Source organism: Apiospora marii, assembly GCF_038362585.1.
Source record: "Apiospora marii strain CBS 49790 chromosome Unknown utg000001l_segment0_segment0, whole genome shotgun sequence".
In the NCBI taxonomy this organism is placed as follows: domain Eukaryota; kingdom Fungi; phylum Ascomycota; class Sordariomycetes; order Amphisphaeriales; family Apiosporaceae; genus Apiospora; species Apiospora marii.
The window spans coordinates 4,246,318-4,267,322 of NW_027117372.1; the positions used below are offsets into that span (position 1 = coordinate 4,246,318).

The 21,005-nt window shown below is 53.9% G+C and overlaps 7 protein-coding genes across 7 annotated transcripts; 2 read left to right on the forward strand and 5 right to left on the reverse strand.

Annotated features, from left to right (window-relative positions):
• Positions 1 to 826: 826 nt before the first annotated feature.
• Positions 827 to 7,752, reverse strand: PG985_001366 (dna polymerase epsilon protein; the record flags this gene model as incomplete). The annotated part of the gene is made up of 4 exons (XM_066821135.1): positions 827 to 1,147; positions 1,198 to 6,866; positions 6,915 to 7,057; positions 7,139 to 7,752. The coding sequence occupies 4 exons, from the start codon at positions 7,750 to 7,752 to the stop codon at positions 827 to 829; spliced, it is 6,747 nt and encodes a 2,248-aa protein (XP_066692014.1).
• A 617-nt stretch (positions 7,753 to 8,369) lies between these two features.
• PG985_001367 (uncharacterized protein) lies at positions 8,370 to 9,025 on the forward strand (the record flags this gene model as incomplete). Its single annotated transcript, XM_066821136.1, has 2 exons — positions 8,370 to 8,724; positions 8,787 to 9,025. 2 exons carry the CDS (start codon positions 8,370 to 8,372, stop codon positions 9,023 to 9,025), a joined length of 594 nt encoding a protein of 197 aa, XP_066692015.1.
• Positions 9,026 to 9,324: 299 nt separating this feature from the next.
• Positions 9,325 to 10,443, reverse strand: PG985_001368 (uncharacterized protein; the record flags this gene model as incomplete). The annotated part of the gene is made up of 1 exon (XM_066821137.1): positions 9,325 to 10,443. The coding sequence occupies one exon, from the start codon at positions 10,441 to 10,443 to the stop codon at positions 9,325 to 9,327; it is 1,119 nt and encodes a 372-aa protein (XP_066692016.1).
• A 1,585-nt stretch (positions 10,444 to 12,028) lies between these two features.
• On the forward strand, positions 12,029 to 13,141 carry PG985_001369 (aldose 1-epimerase; the record flags this gene model as incomplete). Its single annotated transcript, XM_066821138.1, has 2 exons — positions 12,029 to 12,552; positions 12,634 to 13,141. The coding sequence occupies 2 exons, from the start codon at positions 12,029 to 12,031 to the stop codon at positions 13,139 to 13,141; spliced, it is 1,032 nt and encodes a 343-aa protein (XP_066692017.1).
• Positions 13,142 to 13,212: 71 nt separating this feature from the next.
• On the reverse strand, positions 13,213 to 16,012 carry PG985_001370 (DNA ligase I- ATP-dependent (dnl1); the record flags this gene model as incomplete). The annotated part of the gene is made up of 2 exons (XM_066821139.1): positions 13,213 to 15,294; positions 15,356 to 16,012. 2 exons carry the CDS (start codon positions 16,010 to 16,012, stop codon positions 13,213 to 13,215), a joined length of 2,739 nt encoding a protein of 912 aa, XP_066692018.1.
• An 812-nt stretch (positions 16,013 to 16,824) lies between these two features.
• PG985_001371 (uncharacterized protein) lies at positions 16,825 to 17,131 on the reverse strand (the record flags this gene model as incomplete). Its single annotated transcript, XM_066821140.1, has 2 exons — positions 16,825 to 16,948; positions 17,034 to 17,131. 2 exons carry the CDS (start codon positions 17,129 to 17,131, stop codon positions 16,825 to 16,827), a joined length of 222 nt encoding a protein of 73 aa, XP_066692019.1.
• Positions 17,132 to 17,871: 740 nt separating this feature from the next.
• PG985_001372 (Amino acid permease) lies at positions 17,872 to 19,644 on the reverse strand (the record flags this gene model as incomplete). Its single annotated transcript, XM_066821141.1, has 4 exons — positions 17,872 to 18,883; positions 18,937 to 19,049; positions 19,117 to 19,339; positions 19,406 to 19,644. 4 exons carry the CDS (start codon positions 19,642 to 19,644, stop codon positions 17,872 to 17,874), a joined length of 1,587 nt encoding a protein of 528 aa, XP_066692020.1.
• Between the last annotated feature and the right edge of the window lie 1,361 nt (positions 19,645 to 21,005).

A 21,005-nucleotide genomic window follows, 5' to 3' on the forward strand; every position in this document is an offset into this window, starting at 1 on the left:
TGGCTCGATTCGTTTGATTGCCTTCGTCGCGAAAGATGTGTTTATTCAAGTGCCGATTTCACAGGAAAAGGATTGAACCAACTTCACTTTGGTAAGAAGTCGTTAATCTCGAACGTGAATCAATTGCTGTAACTAATTGAGGAAGAACACATGCTCCTCGGCGTGCCGACCTAGTATCCAAGCCCAGGTGCATGCTACATGTAATTCGATAGCCTTCGGAACAATCGCCGAAGGCCAGTGATTATAAGGAAGAAATAGCTTCGACCATGACAAGGTGGGGGCGGGGGAGGGAGGACATCATTGTTTCCTGCTGCTCGGCCTTTCAATAACAAGCCAGCTTCACCATACCCATTGCCGCCTTCACTGTCATGATTCTGACCGAAAGAGGGCATCCCAGAGGACGCATAGTACACAGGGTGTAGGAGAGCTCTACATATATTCCCTACTTATCAGCCTTCACAGTGGTATACCTTTAGGCATCGTATGTTGTAAGTACTATTAGACCCCTTCTGCAGTCTTTACGCTACTTGTTTTGATGTAGGGGGATTGTTGGTTCACTATACGGACAACTGCTCACACTATGCTTTGGAGTAGATGATGTTCAGCCTTCGGAATCAATGCGCCATTACTATATACTTATACGTGCTTCCATAACAGGATAGACATGAATCACCAATGACAGCCTCCATGTCATGATAGACAGGAACCACCAGTGATAGATCTCGTGACTCAAACGCCCCAACACCAGCTATGCAAACAGAAATATCATCGTCATACCGGCAACAAAAGCGCAGAATAGTCAGCAAAAGCGCAGACGACAATCAAACTACAAGCTCCCAAGCACCTCCTCCACCACCGCCGTCAACATGCGCATCCCGAACCACTCCGCCACCCCCTGGTAGACCCCCAGCCTCCGCAACATATCGTCCCGCTTGACGCTCTCGCCCCAGGCGCCGGAGCAGGTACAATGCTCCGCGAACTCGTTGAGGCGGACGCCGCCGCAGCGGGTGCACTTGACGTCCTGCGTGGTCCACTCGACGACGACGCGCTCCACGTCGGCCATGAGGCGCTCCTCGACGCGCAGGCGGTCGAACTCGGCGTCGCAGAACCCGCAGCGCCAGCTCTTGGCCGCCGCCGCCCGCCGCAGCTCCCCTGGATCTGCTCCGCGGGCGCGTCGGCGGGGAGGTTGCCCGCCACCGTCGCCAGGTCGGGCAGCAGCGCCTCGTCGCGGCAGAGGTCCCAGTCCCGCGCCAGCGTGCACTCGGCGCAGCTCCATTGCGCAATCTTGAGCGACGACGACGGGTTCGCAAACGCCGCCTCCTTGGAGAACTCGCGCACGTCGAAGAAGGCGAGGAGCTCCTTGCGGAGGAGCCGGGCTTCGGCCGTGATGTTCTTGTCCAGAGAAAGGACCTGCATGAGCGACTTGACCAGCTCAAGTACGGCATTCTTGCTGGCGAAGCGTTTGGTCTTCTTCGATTTGGACACTGCAGATGCATCTTCCTTCGAGAAACGGGACAGGTTGTCCTGGGTTCCTGGCAGGACAGGGAAAGACCAATCGGATGCCAGTTCGGGATGTAGGAGCTCACGGGCTTGGGTGGACAACAGCCCCTTGATCTCCTTCTTCAGGGGTTTCTCGAATTGCTTGGTGAGGATAATCGGATCCCTCTCGCCTTCCTCCCCATCCTTGGTAGGCAGCTGTGTCAGTCGGGGGGTGGAGTTGGGATCACCACTCGGTCGCTTCAGTGCATGCATGATCTCGATGAACTCGACAACCCAGTTCTGGAAGGTATCCTGCAGGCGTAGCGGCAAGAACATCTTCATCTGCCAGTTCATGATGACTTCGAGCTGCTGGGTTTCGGCCTCGATGACCTCTTGACACGCCTTGCCACCAAAGTTGAACTCGTCGTACCAAACAAGGTAGTCCCAGTACTCCTTGACCTCCAGGTCGATGAAGTGGAACAAGGGCTTGCTCTTGATACTCTTGAGGATGTACTGGCTGTAGGCGTAGGCATTGCCCACCTCCGATTTGCTTGTCTGTAGAAGTAGCCTGTTCGAATTGGCGAACACCACCTGAGACCCCACACGCCTGAAGTCGGCCATGAGTTGCAGCAGGGCCTTGCGCGACATCATCTGCACATAGTAGTGCAGCGCCCGGTCGTACATGAAACTATCGGCCGACTCGACCCAACGAACAAGATGTTGAACGAGAATATCCGCCATGGTGCTGCCCTTGCAGGCCTCCGACCACCACGACTTGACCATCTCACGGAGGACAAGAACACCTGCATTGGCGAACGCGTTCTCGGAGTACAAGGTATCTGTTCCCTCAGCGCCACTCGCGTCGGTGGCGGGGTTGAACGAGATGGAGTTCGCGCCTTCGAGTTCATTGATTAGGGATGAGGTCAGAATTGTGTTGATGGCGAGATTCCGCACATCTAGATCGATGCACACCGAGGCATATGTGCCAGGGTTGTTGACAGAGGGCATAGAGACAGTGTCAAGGGGACCAGTAACATCATCTTGTTCATAGCCCGCGTGGTCGGGTCGAGCTCCCGGTGACCACCAGAGAACGACGTTGTTCGTCTGCAATCGACGGGCATACGCAATGTCAATCAGGAAACGAGGATCATCCCGCTCCAGATTGCACAGAGGAATGTCGCCGTACTTGGCAAGGTTCGTAAGATGCTGGATCCAGGCGCCGAGGTTGAGATAGTGGGTTACAAGCCGCCTTGCGATGACTGATTGCCAACCCAGCGGTGGAAGTAGACCATCAGCTTGATCAGACTTCAGTGGCAAGATAGGGAAGTCCGCGAGAACAGGAACGTCATGGATGAGCTGATTGCGCTGAGATGACTGGATCACGAGCATCAACGGCTTGATTTCGTCCTTCTTCATCTTCTTGATCAAGTCGCCAACCTCCAGATGCGCCTTTCTGCGCGTGGTGACTTGGGTAACCTTGAATTGCAGTGTGCTCTGATACTTGAAACAGGCCTGCCATGAATCGTCCTCTGCCTCTTGGATACGTTTGGTCATCATCTCGTTGTAGATCTTCGAAACATTGGGCAGGTCTGACCCGGCGTCCTTGTGCTTCTGGAGAATGACGATGTGAGCCTGCTCTCCAGTCGAAGAGAATAGTCCGAAAATCTGTCGTTCGCCTGCCGTGATATGCGAAATGTACAAGTACGCCAACGGATTTGTTGCGAGATAGCCTGTCTTGTTCTTGATGGGCCGCATCAGACTGTGCAAGTCAAAGCCTTGTTCCAAGCCTTTGCCCAATACACCGGGTTGACTCTGGTCAATAGTGGTCGTATTGCCCAGCTGCAAGACTGCTCGAATGTTCAGGGGCACCTGTCGCTCATATACGCCCTCGACACTGGGGTGATTAAAGAGCAGGGAGAACTTCTCGGCCTCTGCGAAGTAAATCTCCTCGGGGACTGTAAGCTTAAAGAGATGCGTCGAAGAGTGGCCATTCGGTAGTGTATGGTTAACCTGCTCTGCTTCGCAGCCCTCGACCTCGATGTCAGGCAAGTCTTTGCCCTTGAGGTTCAGGAATACCTGTCGCGGTACTTTGATATTGAGCGTGTGGATCTTGGCGTCGATCAACACAAATGCGTTGACGATACCAGGGTTGTCAGTCGCTCTTAGCTGCAAAAGCTGCCACGTATTTCTGAAAGTGACTTCTGCCTGGTTGCGGAAAGTCTGCTGGATGTTACTGCCCACATTGCCTCGACGTTCGCCAAACAGATGGCGGCGTCTGATACGAGCTGCCTTCTGGATCTTCCACTTCTGCTTTTGATACTCGAGGAACGCAGGATAGTCTTCCGAAGGGTCCGGCATCTTCTTAGGCAGAGCAGCAAAGGGATCAACATTCTCCTTTTCAGGCTCAGGGGACTTGCGCTTCTGAGCAGGTTGCGAAGCGCTAATGACAGCTGAGGTGCTCTTAGGCTTGAGGAGATTGGCACCATAATCCTCCAAGTCTTCAAGTCGTGGCCCATTAAGGTTCGTTATATCCTCCAACGGGCCCTTGTTGAACATGTCCGTCATCTTCTTCTGTTTCATCTTGTCGTCCTTGATGTTGATTCGTCTTTGAAGCCAGTCCGGATGTGCCACACGGGGCACCGGGTTGCGAACTTTCTGTAGCGCAGCCGGGATAGTGATGAGCTTCTGAATGACGGATCCCAGACGCTCCAGATAGTAGTCCCAGTCGAGGAGAGCTCGAGGATCGGTGTCGGACGGCTCTTCCTTTAGCCACTTGGTCAAAAACCTACGTTTGATTTCGGGTTCAGCCGAGAAGATGGCAACAGGAATGGCACGCTCGGTAACGGGTGCATTTCGTGGTTTGGCGCAAATGATGTACTTGCAGTTCAACCCCTTATCCTTGACCATCTGCTCACCAAGGAATTCGGCCAGACGCCTGGCGGTGGTGATTGAAGTGGACTTCTGGCTGCCGTACTCCTCGAGGGTCTTGGACATGCTTCGGTTCTCGCAAATCAAGTCGATGAGTTCTTCGTCTGCCAGTGTCGTTCCTTTGGTGTTCAGCACGTCGAGCCAGCGGTTGGCAACCTTTGCGACAGCGCCATAACACTCTGCCAGCGTAGTTCCTTCCAAGAAGAACTTGAAGATCTGCTGCTGGAAAATCTTGATGAGCTTCAGCTCACCACGACGCTTGACTTCGAAACCCTTCAGCTCAGCCAGACTACCATCATCGTTGAAGACAGCATAACGCTTCTTCAAGTTCTTGTCTTCTTCCTTCGAGGTAGGCAAGACCATGGCCTTGTAGGGACCATCCACTTCGAAGAAGATGGAGTTGTCGCTGTGCGTCTCGTACTTGAAGTTCTTCGGATCGACGAGTGTCTGATATTGATGATTGGTGAACTTGGCGTGGACTTTGTGGTTCAACATGACACAAGGATACGAAATCGCAAGCTTCTTGCCGTTCTTCATCTTGAAGGCGAAGTTCTCCGGAAACGTGGCTGGCAACATACACCAAATACCATCTGTGTCCAGCTCGAGAGGTCTACCAAGTCGCTCGACAAGCTCTTTGGCAAGTTGAATGATGGTAGCGCCGGTCAAACATGTGACACCAGCCATTTCCAGGGAATACCATCGTGAACCCTTTCGCATGGCGTAACCATAGAACGAGTTGAGAATGACCTTGTGGGCAAGCTGAAGAGAGTCATATAGCACAATCATCTTCTTGGCAGCGTCGACCTCAGAGCTCGAAGCGCCGGATGATCGCAGAGCTTCCGTCTTGCCTTTCCAGACCTTGGTCTGGCCCTTGTAGTCGTAACGTCGGTCTCGGAAGTCTCTGACAGTATTGACGTAAAATGGGTTTTCTCTCTGGCAGATGATGGCCTCTCGCACAATGGTAGTCTGATTACGAATCTTGTGGTAGACCTTTTGACTGTACGTCGTCAGGCGCTTTCTCACGAGGTTGGCCTGCTCCTCTTCCGACAGTTCTGACCATGATCGCATCGGGGAGTTGGGATATCTGCCAGGGAACCTCTCGTTCTCCAATGCGTGCCGAATCATGTTGTACTCGTCGCGCTTGGCGGGCAAGTACTCGCCTCTCCAAGCCCAGGGTAGCCTCCTGTCACAGGTTTTGCCGGGTCGGTTGAAGTCGCAAGCCGCACAATCCGACTCTGGGATCAAAGAATCTGGCTGCAGTCGGTTCGTTGTCATGATATTAGGATACATGGATGCGACATCCAAGTGATAAATCAAGGGGTTCTCGCTCCGGTTTGGTGTCTCCTTGAGCTTCATCAACCTCTCGGTGATTTGCGCCTTGATTTCATCGTAGTTGGTAATGTCGTCTAGCGATTTCTTCTCTTCGACAGTGATGCTGAACTTCAGAGCAGCGTCGAGGTCGTTGAGGAGCTCATCGATAGCCGTTGTGTCCACCGCGAAGTTGACCGGGATATCGGCACGAAACACGCCAGCTTCGATACTTTCGACATGTCCACCAACGTAGGTTTCAGCATCCAGCAAATGCCCGTCCCAAAACGCTTCCTTTGGCGCAATGTACTTGTTGGGAATCACAATGTTCTTTTGGTAGGCCTGCACCATCAACAACATTTCGCAAAGGGTACCGGTTCCTTTGCGCAGCACATCATCACCACCCAGCGGCAAAATGGTACATAGCGAGAAGACAAACGGATGAATGTACTTCATGTAGAGATAATATGTCGCCACGGCATCGGACACGGAGTACTCGGCCAGAGTCTGTGGTCTCTCAGCTGCGTATGGCGTCATCAGTTCGGGATCAAGCTCATCGGGATCGTAACCAAGCTTGGCAACGGTGACGGCTTTCAAACCACGAGATCCTTGAGGCAGGTAGGAATCTCGGTTGACCCAGGCAAAACAGTCCATATGTACACCGTATGTGCACTTGTAGATGTCTTCGCTGTCCTTTTTCCAGCCAATCTCGCGGTACATGTCGATTCCGTTTATGCTCGCCCTCGTCTCCACGAAAGGCCAATCGAAGAAATCTCCGTTGTATGTGGCTATAACTGAAGGCCGCGCCTCTTTGATGTGAAGGAAGAAGCGTTCTATTACCGCCTTCTCGTCCGGCTCGTTGAAGATCATGAATGGTCCGGGGTATTCGGGTTTTGGCGTGTAATCGAAATCTGAGATATCTTCGGAGACAATTTCTCGATTCGTGATGAGGAAACCTTGGCCGTCTATCATGTATGATATCATCATAATCTGGTCTACTGCCGCATCGGGGAATTTGAGAGGAAGTTTCGTGGTTTCGATATCGTAGGCCATCACGACCGGATCTGCTGGCGCCAGTCTTTCCTCGTTCAACGTTATCGTGGTCACGCCATGTTTCGCCTCCACAAAGTACCATCGTCCGGCTCGTATATCTGGTTCTTGTCAGAATCACCATAAATAGTGTAGCTTGAAAGACTGACCTGTATCCATCATTACTCTTACATGGTACGGAACGTCGTACTCTCTAATATCGACAATGAAGTCGCTCGCATCGGCAAAAGAAGCATTATTTCGTCTATCGTCATCTCGTGAATCGTCAAAGAGGTCGAAGCCGGCTTGTTCGCTGTTTATCTGTTAGAAAAATGTTTCTCTTCTCCCCTCGATGATCGCCTGTCGCAATACCGCCATGATAGGAGATACTTACGCAGCAACCTCGGCATACACATCAGCCGCGTCCATCGCCTTGCGGTTCTTCTCAGCAAGGGGCAGGATGTCTTTCCTCGCCGCCATCAAGTCATTCACATTCCGGAAAATGAGCTGGAGGAACGTTCTTCGGTGGCCCAGCAAGTGGTTCGGCAAATTGAGGTCCTCCCTTTCCACCTTCTTGACGTTTTTTACCACACCGCCGCCGGGGGCTCGCTTCACCCACTCCTCGACCTCGCTCTCGTGCCCCCTCCGTACTGCGATGAGGAAGTACGGCTCGAACTCGAGGGACGCCTTGAATGTGTTGCCATCCTCCTCGATGAAGTAGCAGTCGAGGGCGGCACGGCCGCCGTCGCCGTCCTCGAGGCCCAGCGTCGTGGGCTGCAGGTTGACGAGCCAGCCTTCCTTCTTGCGGCCCGATTCGTACCGTGCGTAGCCCATGGATTCGTCGATCTGGTGGGCGAGGGCGGCCCGCTCGGCCTTCTCGTCGGCAGAGGTACCCTCGGCGCGCGAAGAGGCCGCAAAGGTCTGGGGGCGGCCGCCATGGAAGGCCTTCTTTCCGCCGCGGCGGGCGACTCCCTTTGTGGGCTGCCTTCGGAGTGACGTGTTCGGCATCGTGAAGGATCCCTGTGGTATCTATCGGTTGGCGGGATATGAGGTAGGGCTGGGGGAAACACTGTCCCTCCTCAGAAAAGGGAAGAGCTCAAGTATCATACACTTAGGACACTCGATCAAAAATAACCATAAAATGCGCCAATTGGGCAGAAGCAGGGTTACCCAAACAGATATGCAAGAAGCTAACGATCGTGGGTATTCAGAGGCCTTTGGCAGATGCGGAATAGTGAATGAGGATCAGTCAGTAAAGGCCATATACCAGAAAATCAACATGGGCGAATCTCCATGCAGAAGCGGAAATCCACTAAAACGCGGCGCGCGAAGCCTCGACGCGTCTAACCTGCGCTGAATGGCGCGTTCGGGTCGCCGAACTAAAGTGGTTTCCACTGAAAAGAAGACACCACGCAGCGCTAGATCTGAAGACCCCTCTAAATGCATATGCGCCCCTCCAATGATCGCCCGCGTCATAGCTTCCCTCAATTGACCTCGAAGTGGCTAGCGCTTTGTAGGTAGAGACCCTGGTATCGAGTTCAATTGCGCCCAAAAATCCAGTCGCTGCCGCCGCCGTCGAAGCACGAGAGAAACGAGACTCGGCGACGTTCCCACCCGCCCACATCATGGCGCAAGACAACGACAGATCACCGGCTGCCCGTAGTGCTCCGCCCGGAGTCACGTCACCTCCCGACCAATACGAAACCTTCCAAGGCTCCAAATCCGAGGATCGAGATGGTAGCATATCAACAGCAGCATCGGCAGGCAATAATGCGGCACCACAGACCGAGGGAGGAGGCAACAAGCGGCCAACCATAACCGAGGGAGGAGGCAACAAGCGGCCAACCATAACGGAAGGGTTCAAGACTATAAAGCAAGACGATTGGTTCAAAATACATCAAATACCCTGTGCAAGAGAAGGGTTTATGACTGGTATTGCCACGGGTTTTGTAACGGGGTTCGGCAGGCTGATAGCTGGAGGTGAGTTCATGATTCATACTGCTTCCATCGTAGCCACCCACTGAATATAATTATTCTCGCAGGCAGAATACCGAAGGCGCTGAATTGGGGCGTTGGCGGTTTCTTGATATCCAGTCTGGTGGGCTGGGAGTATTGCCAAGCTGTGCGAAGAAAAGAGAAGGCCGCCATGGCGCGGGTTGTAGAAGTCATGGATCGGAAAAAGGCAGAGAAAATGCAGCAAGCCGAGGAGGCAGCAAAGAGACGCAAGGCTGCCGCGGAAAAGGCCAAAGAAGAGGCAAAGCGGTGGTACAAGTTCTGGTGATGCTACGCAATCGCATCATCTACTAGATGAGACGGTTCAGTTGGTCTTCACTGTGCCTCTTACGCCAACATAGCATCGGGGATAGTAGTGTATAAACTCGTATCATGTTGTACTATAGCTATTTACCCACGCTGATGGGGGCAAAGTATATAAGAGAAGCCGTTCTTGAGCTATAAGTTGAATGCCCATACTCCAGCATAAAGAGGCAGCGGCTTCGTCAGATTGGTGTGCAAATAGTGGTATCGTGGTTAAACGCCTGAACTCCGGTCCTTGTTGCTTATGTCCTGCAGACTTCCCTATCAAGTCATAACGACTGCCTCAGGTTCTGCCTCCGAAAAGTGCACTCGTATCATGGAGTGGCTTCGTTTCAGTGCCGCAGCCTCGCCAAGCTGCTCTCGGCGTTTCTGGTTTCTCCGGGCACGCGCTTCGCTCTCTTCGCGCTTTTTGTACTCCGAAAGCTGCTGCCGGCGCTTCTGTGAGCGCGCGTAGGCGGCAGCGGCGGTGGGCTTGAAGCCAATGCCGTTCAATCCAGTTCCGTCGTCATCTTTGTCCTCTGCGTCGTACACGGTGATCTCGTCCTCGTGCCAAGTGAGGGCGGCCCGGATAGGATCAACCACAGTAGTCTCCTCTTCTATGCTAGTCTCGACTACCTTTCGTCTTGACGAGCTAAAAGGGGGGGATCCCGACCTTCTTCTGCTGCGTGACTTGGAATCAGCAAGGCGGTTAATGGAGGGATATGATTTTTTCAGCGCCCCAGAACTTCCGTACTTGGTCTTCACAATCCTCGGGTCAACACCCTGGAAAGTGAGCCTCCCATCGCTGCCAATCCCTACTGGGCCTGCTGGGTCGGCATTTGTGTTGCCGGTGGTCCCAAAAGATGCAACGGTGTCGCAGTCTGGCAGCTTCACTCGCTTGCGCAAGGTGGCGTCGCCATCGTCGTCCAAGTACATTTGCTGGTCGTTGCTGCTGCCCGTAGCGCTGCTACTGGTGTTCTTTGCACCGTCGAAGCCGAATACTTCAGGGCCTGGTGCAACGCGCGTTTGGTCAGGTTGTTGGAGGTCTCTCTGTTTTGCCGTTGGGCTGGCACTACTGCTGCTGTCGTTGCTTTTACCGTTTTCGCTGCCGCCCGCGGCCGCCAGGCTGCTAGGCTGGGTTGATGCGCTGACCCCACCCCCGCTTTCCACCAAAGCCAAATCACGGAATTGGTGAGCAACCTTTGTCCTGGGACTGCTATTGCCGTCCTCGGGTTCAGATGGCGGAAGGTTTGGTGCCTCAAAGGAAAACATCATTTTGGTAATGTAGGGATATCTATTGGCAGTCGTGGTGGCCGCTGAAGCCAGGCGTTGTTCGTTGATAACATCGTCCCTCTTGCGCTTTGGGGTGGACTGCGAGCCCAGGGGTGTGCCTGAACCCGTCATGGTAACGTAACTGGGTGGCTGCAGATCAATTCGAGAATGGATATCGATTCCTGAACGAATATGGGGTAGAACTGTTTTCCAAAGTCTAGGCTCTGTTCTTTGTGCTCAGGATGCAGAGAGGAGCGGTAAGGCGATCCAAGAAACGGGCCCAGCACTGTTGTTGCTCAGGGAAGGAGATGTGCACCGCGAAAGTCGTAGTTGATAGTATGGTTGGGTTACGTATGCGTGTATGTTACTTGAGGTATTAACATTGGTTGTAGGAGTCGCAGGGGGCTGTCTGTCAGATGCATGCGTGGTCGGTCATTTGGCAAATCAGAGGGTGGGAGGTTGCAGCTGCCAGATGGTGTTTGGTGTCTTTCCTGGGCAGGACCTCGAGAAGACAGGCCCAAACAATCACTTGCATCCGTGGGCGATTAATTGGCTGGGTTATCACGCCCTGGACTCGAGTCAACAACTGGCCTGAGTTGTTGAAGGGGTCCCGTGCTGTGGTATTTGATCCTGGTTGTGGATTGGTGGTCGGAGCAGAGGCCCAGAGTAGGGATTGGGCGATCGAGTGGTGGTTTGCCCAGAGAGCTGCTGAAAGGGCACACACACACAAACACGCCTGTCTTGGAGGAATGTAGGGGGCGCAGAGATAACTACAGTGTTCTGTCAACACCTGGTATAGCCGGCAGGCAAAGTTTTCTTTTTCTGTTGTCATCTGCTCTGCATTGCGCTTCATGCGGCACGATTACGGACTCGAAAGACATACTAAAGTTACTTAGGGTCAAGGTCTGTCCGATTACATTCACCGCATCGAATACCCCTATCGTCTGACATCATCCACAGCATTGCCTTCAGATGAGCGGCTGGAAGAGGCACAGAAGCGAAACCTGCGTAACTTTTCACCAGCTTTCAGCGAACCTTGTCATGAACGTGCAATCAAATGCAGGTACGTGGTCCTCACAGCCATGGCCCGCCTTCTTAGGATGAGCGATGTCGTTTCGCTTTCAGGCGATAAAGAAAATTGTTGGTAACGATTAGAGAAAACGGAAAGAAAGTCATAAAAATCGGCTCTAACGTAATCAAGAGTGACTGAAGTCCCATCCTCATCCTGCCTCATCTTGTCTTGTCAGCTTTCCTTGCCATTCTCAGCCCAGCAAGAACACATGGCATTCCCTCCATCAATCTTCCAACAATCGGATGCTTCCAATTTACCCCCTCCGTGCCCCCAACTTTCCGTTCGGCTGTCTCCAAATTACCCCGCCTAACCCCCACCATGACTGCCAACAAGCTGTCAAGGCAGAGCTGCGCAAATAGCCTGAATTCCCTTGCGTCGTCGTCATGGGATTTGAAACTCTCCTCTGTATTGCCACAACCATCATACGAGATGCGTGATTTACCCTACTAGATCGACTGCCTGTGAATAAATATACCTATGCCCAAAGTTTCTGAGACTTGAATTATCCCGTGTCAACATTCATCCCGAAGCTCAATCCCTGTGCACCTCCTTCCCACTCTAGTAACACACCCCAAGCTCGGAAAAGAGCATCTAACAGTTGGCATCTGTCGCCTACGAACCAGTCACCTAAGTTAGCAGACGAAAATGGCCTCCGAGATCGAGTTCCTGCCCCTGGGCGCCATCATCAAGACCTTCACGGTCGACGGGACCAACATCGTCCAGGGCTTCCCGACCCAGGAGCTCTACGTATCGCACAACGAGCCCTTCTTCGGCGAGACCATCGGGCGCGTCGCGAACCGCGTGAGCGGCGCCAAGCTCAACTCCCTGAACGGCGGCAAGTCCTACAGCCTCAAGGCCAACGACGCGCCCAACAGCCTGCATGGCGGCGACAAGGGCTGGGGCAAGCGGGTGTGGGATGGGCCGAAGCCCGTCGGCTTGCGGGAGATCCCCGGCGTCAAGCTCGACGAGGGCGGCGAGAGCGTCGAGTTTACGCTGCGCAGTGAGGACGGCGACATGGGCTACCCTGGCGAGGTCCTCGCCAAAATCACCTACACAACTGGTACCCAGAAGGTCGCCGGTGGTAAGAATGCTACCGTGCTGGGCATTGAGTACGAGGCGGAGTTGGTGGGCGGCGCAGAGGAGACTGCCATCAACATGACGAATCACTCGTATGTGCTTGGCCCCTGATCGTGTTCCGCAGCTATGTGTATGTGGACGGCTCGGCTAACTTTGGTTGACCACTTGTCCAGATACTTCAACCTCTCGGGCGACCCCAAGATCGATAACACAGAAGTCCAGCTATGCACAGATTCTTATCTCCCCGTTGACGACGGTGGTATTCCGACCGGCGGACCAACGCCATTCCCCAAGGTCAAGACCAACACCAAATTCCTGCTCGGCCCCACCGACCCGGACATCGACGACTGCTTCGTCGTCGATCCATCAGCCTCCCCGAGCTCCGTCCCCATCGACACCCGGTCCCGATCCCTGACCAAGCTTATCTCGGCGCGCCACACGGGCAGCAAGATCAACCTCGAGGTCCTCAGCACCGAACCCGCGTTCCAATTCTACACCGGCAAGTACACCGACGTGCCCGAGGTGGCCGGCGTGCCGGCGCGTGGCGCGCGGAGCGCTTTCTGCGTCGAGCCCAGCCGCTACGTGAACGCCTGCAACGTCGAAGAGTGGAAGAGCCAGCAGCTGTTGAAGAAGGGCGAAAAGTACGGCGCCAGAATCGTATACCGCGGATGGAGGGACTAAGAAGACGGAGAGGAGAGTAGTAGCAGAGGTATTATCATGCTTTGATGCAGGTATATTATCCTAAACTAAATTCAGTTGTATAAGTCTTCTTCATCCTCATCGACCTCTTTGACTGGTGCAGCAGGGGCCTTGGCCTCTTGCTTTCGCCACAAGCCTGCCAGGAATTCATTCGTGCTTGCTTCCTCGATGCCTTTGTCCTCCCGCTTGCGCAGGAAGCGGGGAAAGCGCAAGCTGAGGCCTCGATCCTGGCTTACTAGACCAATCGCCGCTGTATACACCGGGGACAATGTGATATCCGCGAATGCCATTTCCCACACCTCTTGTGGCTCGAACCATACATCCGGATTACCGCCGCTGTACTCGACGAAGTTCGGCTTGGTCTTGCGGGTATTCTTGTACTTCTCCTCGCCTTGTTCGTCCATGCCGTCGTCGCTGTCGTTATTGGCATATCCGTCATCTTCCGTGGTTTCTTCTCCCTCCTCAGCCTCCCCGGACCCGTCGTTGTAAAATTTCCTGTTGGCTTTGTAGAAGGTATCTGTGAACCCGCTCATGCATTTACACACGGCCTCTAAGCTACCGGTTTCCTCATTGCGTACGGCCATGAGGATGGGCGACCACCATTTCGCCTTGCGACCTGATCCGTGCCAAGCAGCCACGGGAATCAGATCAAGCGTGTCGAAAGAAGCGCTATAGTCCTTCTTCACTTTGAGCCAAGAGTCCAGACGTTTATCAGGCTCATAGGTGGCCAATAGCGGCTTGCGACGCGATGATGGCTTCTTCTCAGCGGCGGCGGCGTCCCCAGCTTTTCCCTTCCCCTTTCCTTTGCCTTTCGCTCTGCTCTTCGTTTTTGACGGGGTAGGCGGCGCGCTCAGCACGGTATCCTCTAAAGCTCCCTCTTGGGCGTCGACCGCTGGCCCCGGCCCCGGCACATCCGTGAGATTGTCGAGAATCTTGACCATGATGCCCTCGCATTTCGATTCCGTCGCAGACTTGAAGAACTCCAATACCGTCTCGGAATCCTGCGAGGTTGCATCGATGTTCTTGACCCAAGTGAAATGGTGCGGTATCTCGATGAAGAGGGACTTGAGCAGTTCCCGCCTTTCGCGAAAAGGCCTGTCGAGGAGAGGCTGCCGGTTCAAGTACATGAGATCAAATGCGAATAGGCACACATTGATGGTGATCTCGCCAATGGCAACATCCTTGCGCGCCCGGTTGGTGAGGGTCTGGAAGTTCTTCAGCTCGCCGTTTTGCCGGTCCACCGCAACAACCTCGCCTTCCATGATGAAGCTGCTGACGCCTTCGCCGCGAATCTTGGGAACTAGCTCAACGAGATCCGGGTACTTGTCGGTCATGACCTCCAAGTGCCTCGAGAACACTGAAACCTTCCCGTTCTCGTCACAATGAACCTGTGCCCGTTGTCCGTCATACTTGTATTCGCAGGCGAAATCGCGGCCCTGTAGCTTGGTAAGCATCTCCGAGAGGTCCCGGGTGATGCTTCCCAGCATAGGCCTCAAGGGAATATGCATTGTCAACCCGCAGCGGATGAGCAATTCGTCGCAGACTCCAATCTCCAACATGATAGGTACCAGGTCGTTGTAGTTTGGCCGCCGGGCAAAACACGCCTTGACAATCTCCTCGGGTCGACTCCAGACTTCGGCCAGTTCCTCCTTCTTCAACTTCGACAGCTCCACTGTGGACCGTAAAGGGAAATCAGCATCGGCTGGCCGCGATAGCAGAAATGCTCTCGATAGCGCGATCAACATGGTGGTCTTGACCGCGCCGATCCGAAGGTGTTGGCAAAGAGTCCGGACAACGTACCGAGACTCCTCGCCACCACGCGCGTCCTGTAAGAGCCTGTCGACAATGCGCTGCTTGACTTCCGCACTTCCCTGGCCTTGGCTGGACGCGATTTTAACGAGCGACTGGTACACGCTCTTGATTGTGAGAGGCTTTGGTCGGCGAAGGGTGAAGCTCTGTTTCTTCTTAGCCTCGAAGGCGACATCGCCTGCATCGCCATACTTGTCATAGATGGCCTTGAGGGACCTGTTGTCCAAGCCACAAACCTGTTTCAGAGCTTTGGAGATGGCCGATCCGCCCAGGCCCAGCTCCAACGAGATGTACGGAGGCGATATAGAATTGGTCGCCAACCACACCTATACCGATGTCAGCTATCTCGAATTAACCCATCAAACAATATAGTCGAGTTGTACTCACAGCTGGAAGCAAGCTGCTGGGATCGGCTTCTATGAGCACTCTCAGGCAGTTGACCAATGTATCCACGATCTTGATGCGACTCGTAGTACCGTTTATCAAGATAAAACAGCGAGTCAAAAGCGCGTATGACGCATCGCCTCCCTCCGAACTCCAGTGATCCTGTAACAGATGCACGTACTTAGAAGGCTCAAAAGTCAAAGGACTTTCGTCAAAAGGGATAGACTCAGATACGGTATCGACCGATGCCGCAACCGACTGAAGCGACAAAGTCCCCTTCTTGTCCCGGTTTGATGCATCGACGGGGGCAACCTCGCGGGGCTTCGCCGGCTCTGTCGCGTGTTCGGTAGATGTCCCCGAGCTTTCAGGAGGTTCTGACGGTGCCGGCGCGATTCCTTGGCTTGTGGGATCTGCAGCATCCCTCGCGCGTTGCGCATCTTCCTGGTCCCACTGTGCCTGTAGCTTCCTTGCCAGTTCCTCGTCGGTCAACTCCTCATCCGGCTTTGCATCTTCCACACCGTTTGCCTGGTCAGTCGACGACTGCTGCTGCACGGCGCCATTCTGCTTCTGCTTGGAGAAGAAGTACTCCAGACCTCTCGAAGGTATGGATGGCTGCTTGCCATCGTTGTTTAGTTTCCTCTTTTTCGCTGGGCTTGGCATTCTGGTGGCTTGCAGACTACAACTGGTTGTGCAATTCCAATCTAAAACAAAATGCAAAACGTCAAATGCAGTAAACAAATCCCGTGATGGCGTCGGCTATTAGCCTCAGGTTTACTCCGTACGCAAGTTTGGACCTGTTGCCTGGTGACGACGAGGCGTGCAGGCAGATCGATGATGCAACCGAGGTATGGCGCATATGCACAAGAACGGTGTATATTCACTTAATGAATCCGCGTCTCAAGGCCCTAAAATACTTCTGCTTTCTTTTTCAAACCACCTGAGAACTCATTAGTGAGTAGAAATGCCCCTCAAGCACTGCACAGGTTTATCTTCATAGGTCATCAGCAAGAGCTTGCGCCCTCAAGACGTAATGCGCCTATTCCGGATTATCAATACTTCGAAAACAATCTAGTGAGGGGAGCGAGCTCGGCTTGAGCGATCAGAGATCTCTTTCTTGCATGATCAGGTCACAGTCAATCTTCAGAATTCAGGAGAACAACATCAATTCTCACATTTTTCAGATATAGCATGACTGAAATCCAAACTAGCCCCCAAGAATCAAGGCCACGCCTCTTGATCAAATGACCGTACTGGTGACTGCCACGCACCAACCATTTTTGTTACCCAATCCAGCCCGTAAAAGAATGTCACAAAAAGCACTAAATTGCCAATACTCCCGTGCTCACTGCAGATACATCATCATCATCCCCAAGAAGCAAACGCGCAACCTGTTGATAGATCACGTCCAAAGGCTAAGGAGCCCGATGTTCGGTTCGTAACCGAGTTGAGGACAGCCGAATGAATTGCCTCAATCATGCCTGGCAGGTGGCGCCGAGGGCATCGTCCATCTGGCACTTCCAGCCGTTGGCGCAGATGGAGGAGGTGACCCAGGAGCCGTTGCTGCAGACCTGGATGGTCGCGGTGCCGTTTCTGGTCCTGTGCATTTATTGTGTCAGTGGACCATTCGCGCAAGGTGGTAGTAGGCGATGCTTCTCATCTCAAGCGCGCAGAGAACACTCACATCGAGCACTGGTAGTTTCCGCTGGGGCAGGCGCTCTGGGTGCTCTGGGCAGCGGCGGTGGTGGCAATGGCGGCGATGATGATGCTGAGGAACTGCATTTTGGCTTGAGGTTGGTTTTGGAAGAATCCTAAGACTGAAGATAGAAGAATTGATAGAAGAGGATGGAGCGAGTGAAGATGCTGTTGATGTTGATGTTGATACTGTTGCTGATGCTGATGAAAAAGACTGATTTATTTGCAACGTCTGAACGTCAGTTTATATATCCATTCCATAGCAATTGAGCAGTCGAACTGCATCGGCTCCGCGAAGTTTTGCCCTCTGTAGAGGAAATCAGTCGCCGTCGCCGACGATCTCCAGCGTCGCGAGTCGACATCTCCATGGGTTTGCCTACGTTGCTTCGACGTCTCGCTTGCAGGTCGCATCGGGGCTGTTGAAGGTCAACCTAAAGAACCAACATCGTGCTCTTTCTTGCCTGGCATATAGTTAGGTCAGAGTCCAACTCGAGTCATTCGTGCCTGGCAGCCGCGATTTCTATTCCGTTCTGCGCAGTAGTGGGTGCGTAAAGTCGCGAAGCATCAGCATGTTGCTCGCCCATGTCTTCACTCATTCAAGATTAATTTTTGCCAGTCAAGGACTGATAGTTGGCATGCAATTCAGTCGAGCGTGCAATATCGCAATGTGTGCACTAGGCTGGAGCTTAAGAGTCTAGACAGCCATAGGAAGTGGAAAGACTGCTCACAAGCAGGCCGTTCCCTACATTATCCCAGGACCATCTAAACTCATGGGTATCAATGGCGTTCAAAAACGAAAAAGAAAAGGCTATGACAGCGCGCCGCGTTTAGAAGTTTCTGACAAGTTTTCGCCATAGAGTTTGTTTCCCGTCAAGCTCCCCCTCGGCCAACTCTTTTGCCTCGTCCAGGTCCCGCCGCCGGCCTGACTGCAGATCAATCTCGTCGAGCCGCCAGTACCTCGTCTTCCGGACGATCTTGTAGCCAAAGTAGATGATGGGGAAGAGCGGCAGCAGGATGTACGCGTCGACGAAGTTGCCCGCGTTGAAGGGGCTCAGCGTTGTCCAGCCCTGGACGAGGGCCAGGAAGATGTTGGCGCCGAGTCCGAAATAGGCATTCCACGGGTAACCCCACGAGGCAAAGGGCAGGTCGCGGACATGGTAGCCCTGCAGCGCCCAGGCCTGGCGGAAGCGGATGTGGATGAAGGAGATGGAGCCCCAGACCAGGAAGGCCGACACGCCACTAAGATTGACAATGTACTGGTAAGCTTCGCCGGCGCCCGTCGAGATGTTCATCAGCGACAGCGCGCCCGAGGCGTTCGTAAAGACGATGGCGGCCCAGGGGACGCCGCGCTTGTTTGTTTTGCCCAGGATCCGGGGTGCCTTGCCGTCCTGCGCCATGAACAACAGCGTGCGCGAGCCGACGTAGATGGAGCTGTTGACGGCGGACAGACACGTCACGAGGATGAAGGCGTTGATCAGGTGCACGCCGCCCTCCCAGCCGGCCTGCTGAATCGCGACGGTCATGGGGCTCTTGAGCGCGCGGCTGCCGCCGCTGACGAGCCCCTCGGCGTTGGAGGGGCAGGTGAGCCCGAAGAAGAAGGCCGAGCCCATGTAGATGAAGACGATGCGCCAGAACACCTGGCGGATGGCCAGGGGCACGGCGACTCGCGGGTTCTTGGTCTCGGTCGCCGCGACCGCCACGGATTCCACGCCAGCGTAGAAGGTCGAGCAAAACACAAAGACGGCAGCTACCCCGCGAAAGCCCCCCACGAAGGGGCCGGGATCATGCCAATACCGAAAGCCTATCGCGTCGGCGCCCTTGACGCCCCCAGCGGCATAACTTCCACAGTGTCAGTTGCTTGCAGAGAGTTGGGTGGTGGCGGATGCACCTACATGATGGCAAAGAGGAAAAATGTCGTGAGGCCGAGAAGCTTGATCAGTGCCAGCCAAAACTCGGCCTCGCCAAACGTCTCGACTCCGAGCAGCTGAAAGCCCAGAAAGAGGAACTACAATCAATGTCAGCTATCACTTGCAGGCCCAGGTGCGTTTTGGAGCGTGGACGACATCGCATACCCACAAGATGAGAAACCAGCCCCAGACAGGGATTCGGTCGCTCCAGAATTCCAGCACGCTGGTGATGGCATTGTACTCGTTGGAAAGCACTGCAACCCAGATGATGAAGTAGTTCCAGCCGACAGCCACGCCAAAGGCCTTGTCAACGAAGCGATCGGCCAGTTTGGTGAAGGCACCCCCACTGGGATATAGCGTTGTCAATTCGCCCAGACTTTGCATGATGCTATTCAGTATGTCAGTGTCACGTCCTATATCCTGTCTATCTTGACTGTATTAAAGGGGCTCTTACCTGAAAGCAACCATGCCGATGACACCAAAGCCTATCAACAGCGACGCGGGACCGCCTGTCGACAGTGCGCCTCCAGCTCCGACCAGCAGGCCGGGGCCGATGATGCCAGCCAGGGCCATCATGCTCAGATGCCTCGTCTTCAAGCCTCGCTTGACCCCACTGTCGGGGTCCATGGCCCGGAAGTCATCGGCGCCGTCGCCTGGTGCCACATCGGCCATCGGCTCTGTCGTGCCGTTCATTTTGGGGCTGTACATCCTGGGTATATCCGCTCGGGTTTAAGAAAAAGAAAACACTGAGAGCAAAGATTGGCAGGGACAGGCGCGATGAAGGATCAACCACTCGGAGCAAACATTGTGGTATGCAGCTATTAAAAGCTCGCTCCGGGCACGTCACCCGATAGCCATGATAGTGATTCTGATCCTTCGCCCCAACCACCAGTCCACCTTATTTCTTGTGGGGGTGCCGCTCGGTGAGGACCCCTGAGGGTCTGAAAATCTGGAGCAAATGGCCCTGAATGGATTCGCTGACAGCAACGGTGACCATGACGTGATCGCCGGCGCCCCGCAACCCGCCGGATGTTGTCCTTCTGATTGGCTTTCGGACCACTACCAAGGATACACCCGTAGTTAGTCTCGATGTCGGCATCGCTATCGATTAACATATTGGGGGGTGCCTGCGAAAAGTGAGATAAGATGGGGGCTCATGATTCGCAAATATGCGATACAGCCACAAGCTGAGCGAATAATCGTTAGCTCTCGCGCCAACCATGGTGAACAGTACAGATCTGGCATACACTGCTTGAATAGGATGAATGTGAAAGCGTGTAGTCGGTCAACGTCTATTCTGCAACCCCTCTTCTCCATGAGAAAAAGCGATGTGATATATTTTGATAGAAGGAGACAACATTGGTAAGACCCAGCAAATCAAACGACCGAATTGAAGACAGCCAGACGGCCGGAATCTGCACGGGCAATGCACCCCAATTGAATTAAGAGCTCCCGTTGGATGAATACCTCGGACGGATCAAACTCCGTCGCCGGCGCATCAATTCGTCCATGTAGGAGACACCATGCTTATTCCCATGCCGCGTTTCTGTTACTGTATGTTTCAGAGCCAGCGCGAGGGCTTTCCCGTCTGCTTGCTGGGCTTGGCTTGCTCAATGACAACGGCCAAGGGGTCCATTTACCCATCGCCAGCGACCACGTCAATGGCATTACGGTGAAAACCCGGTATGCCCAGGACACGTCTGGTGGACGATTAGATACCGCTCTCGCGATAGCAATTGCCACACGAAATGTTGGTTGTTGATCGGCATGATGTTCAATTGCCCTGTCCACGGAGTCTAAAGTCACCCCGAGCTTCACTCGAAAACAGCGCGGGGTCCTGACCGCCCGACCATGGACACGCAAATCGGCCTCAAGAAAAGCAAAGCCGTGATGCTGCCCTCTGAGACAAAAGGATATGCCGGCAGCGGTTAGGGTCGAGGAATCGTCTGGCTAAGAAATGTATTTAAGCGGTGTCAGTGTCCTTCGAGATTCGTGATGCATCTTTCTCTATACCGCCTCCTCTCCGTCTCGCCCATCATACATATACACTGTTA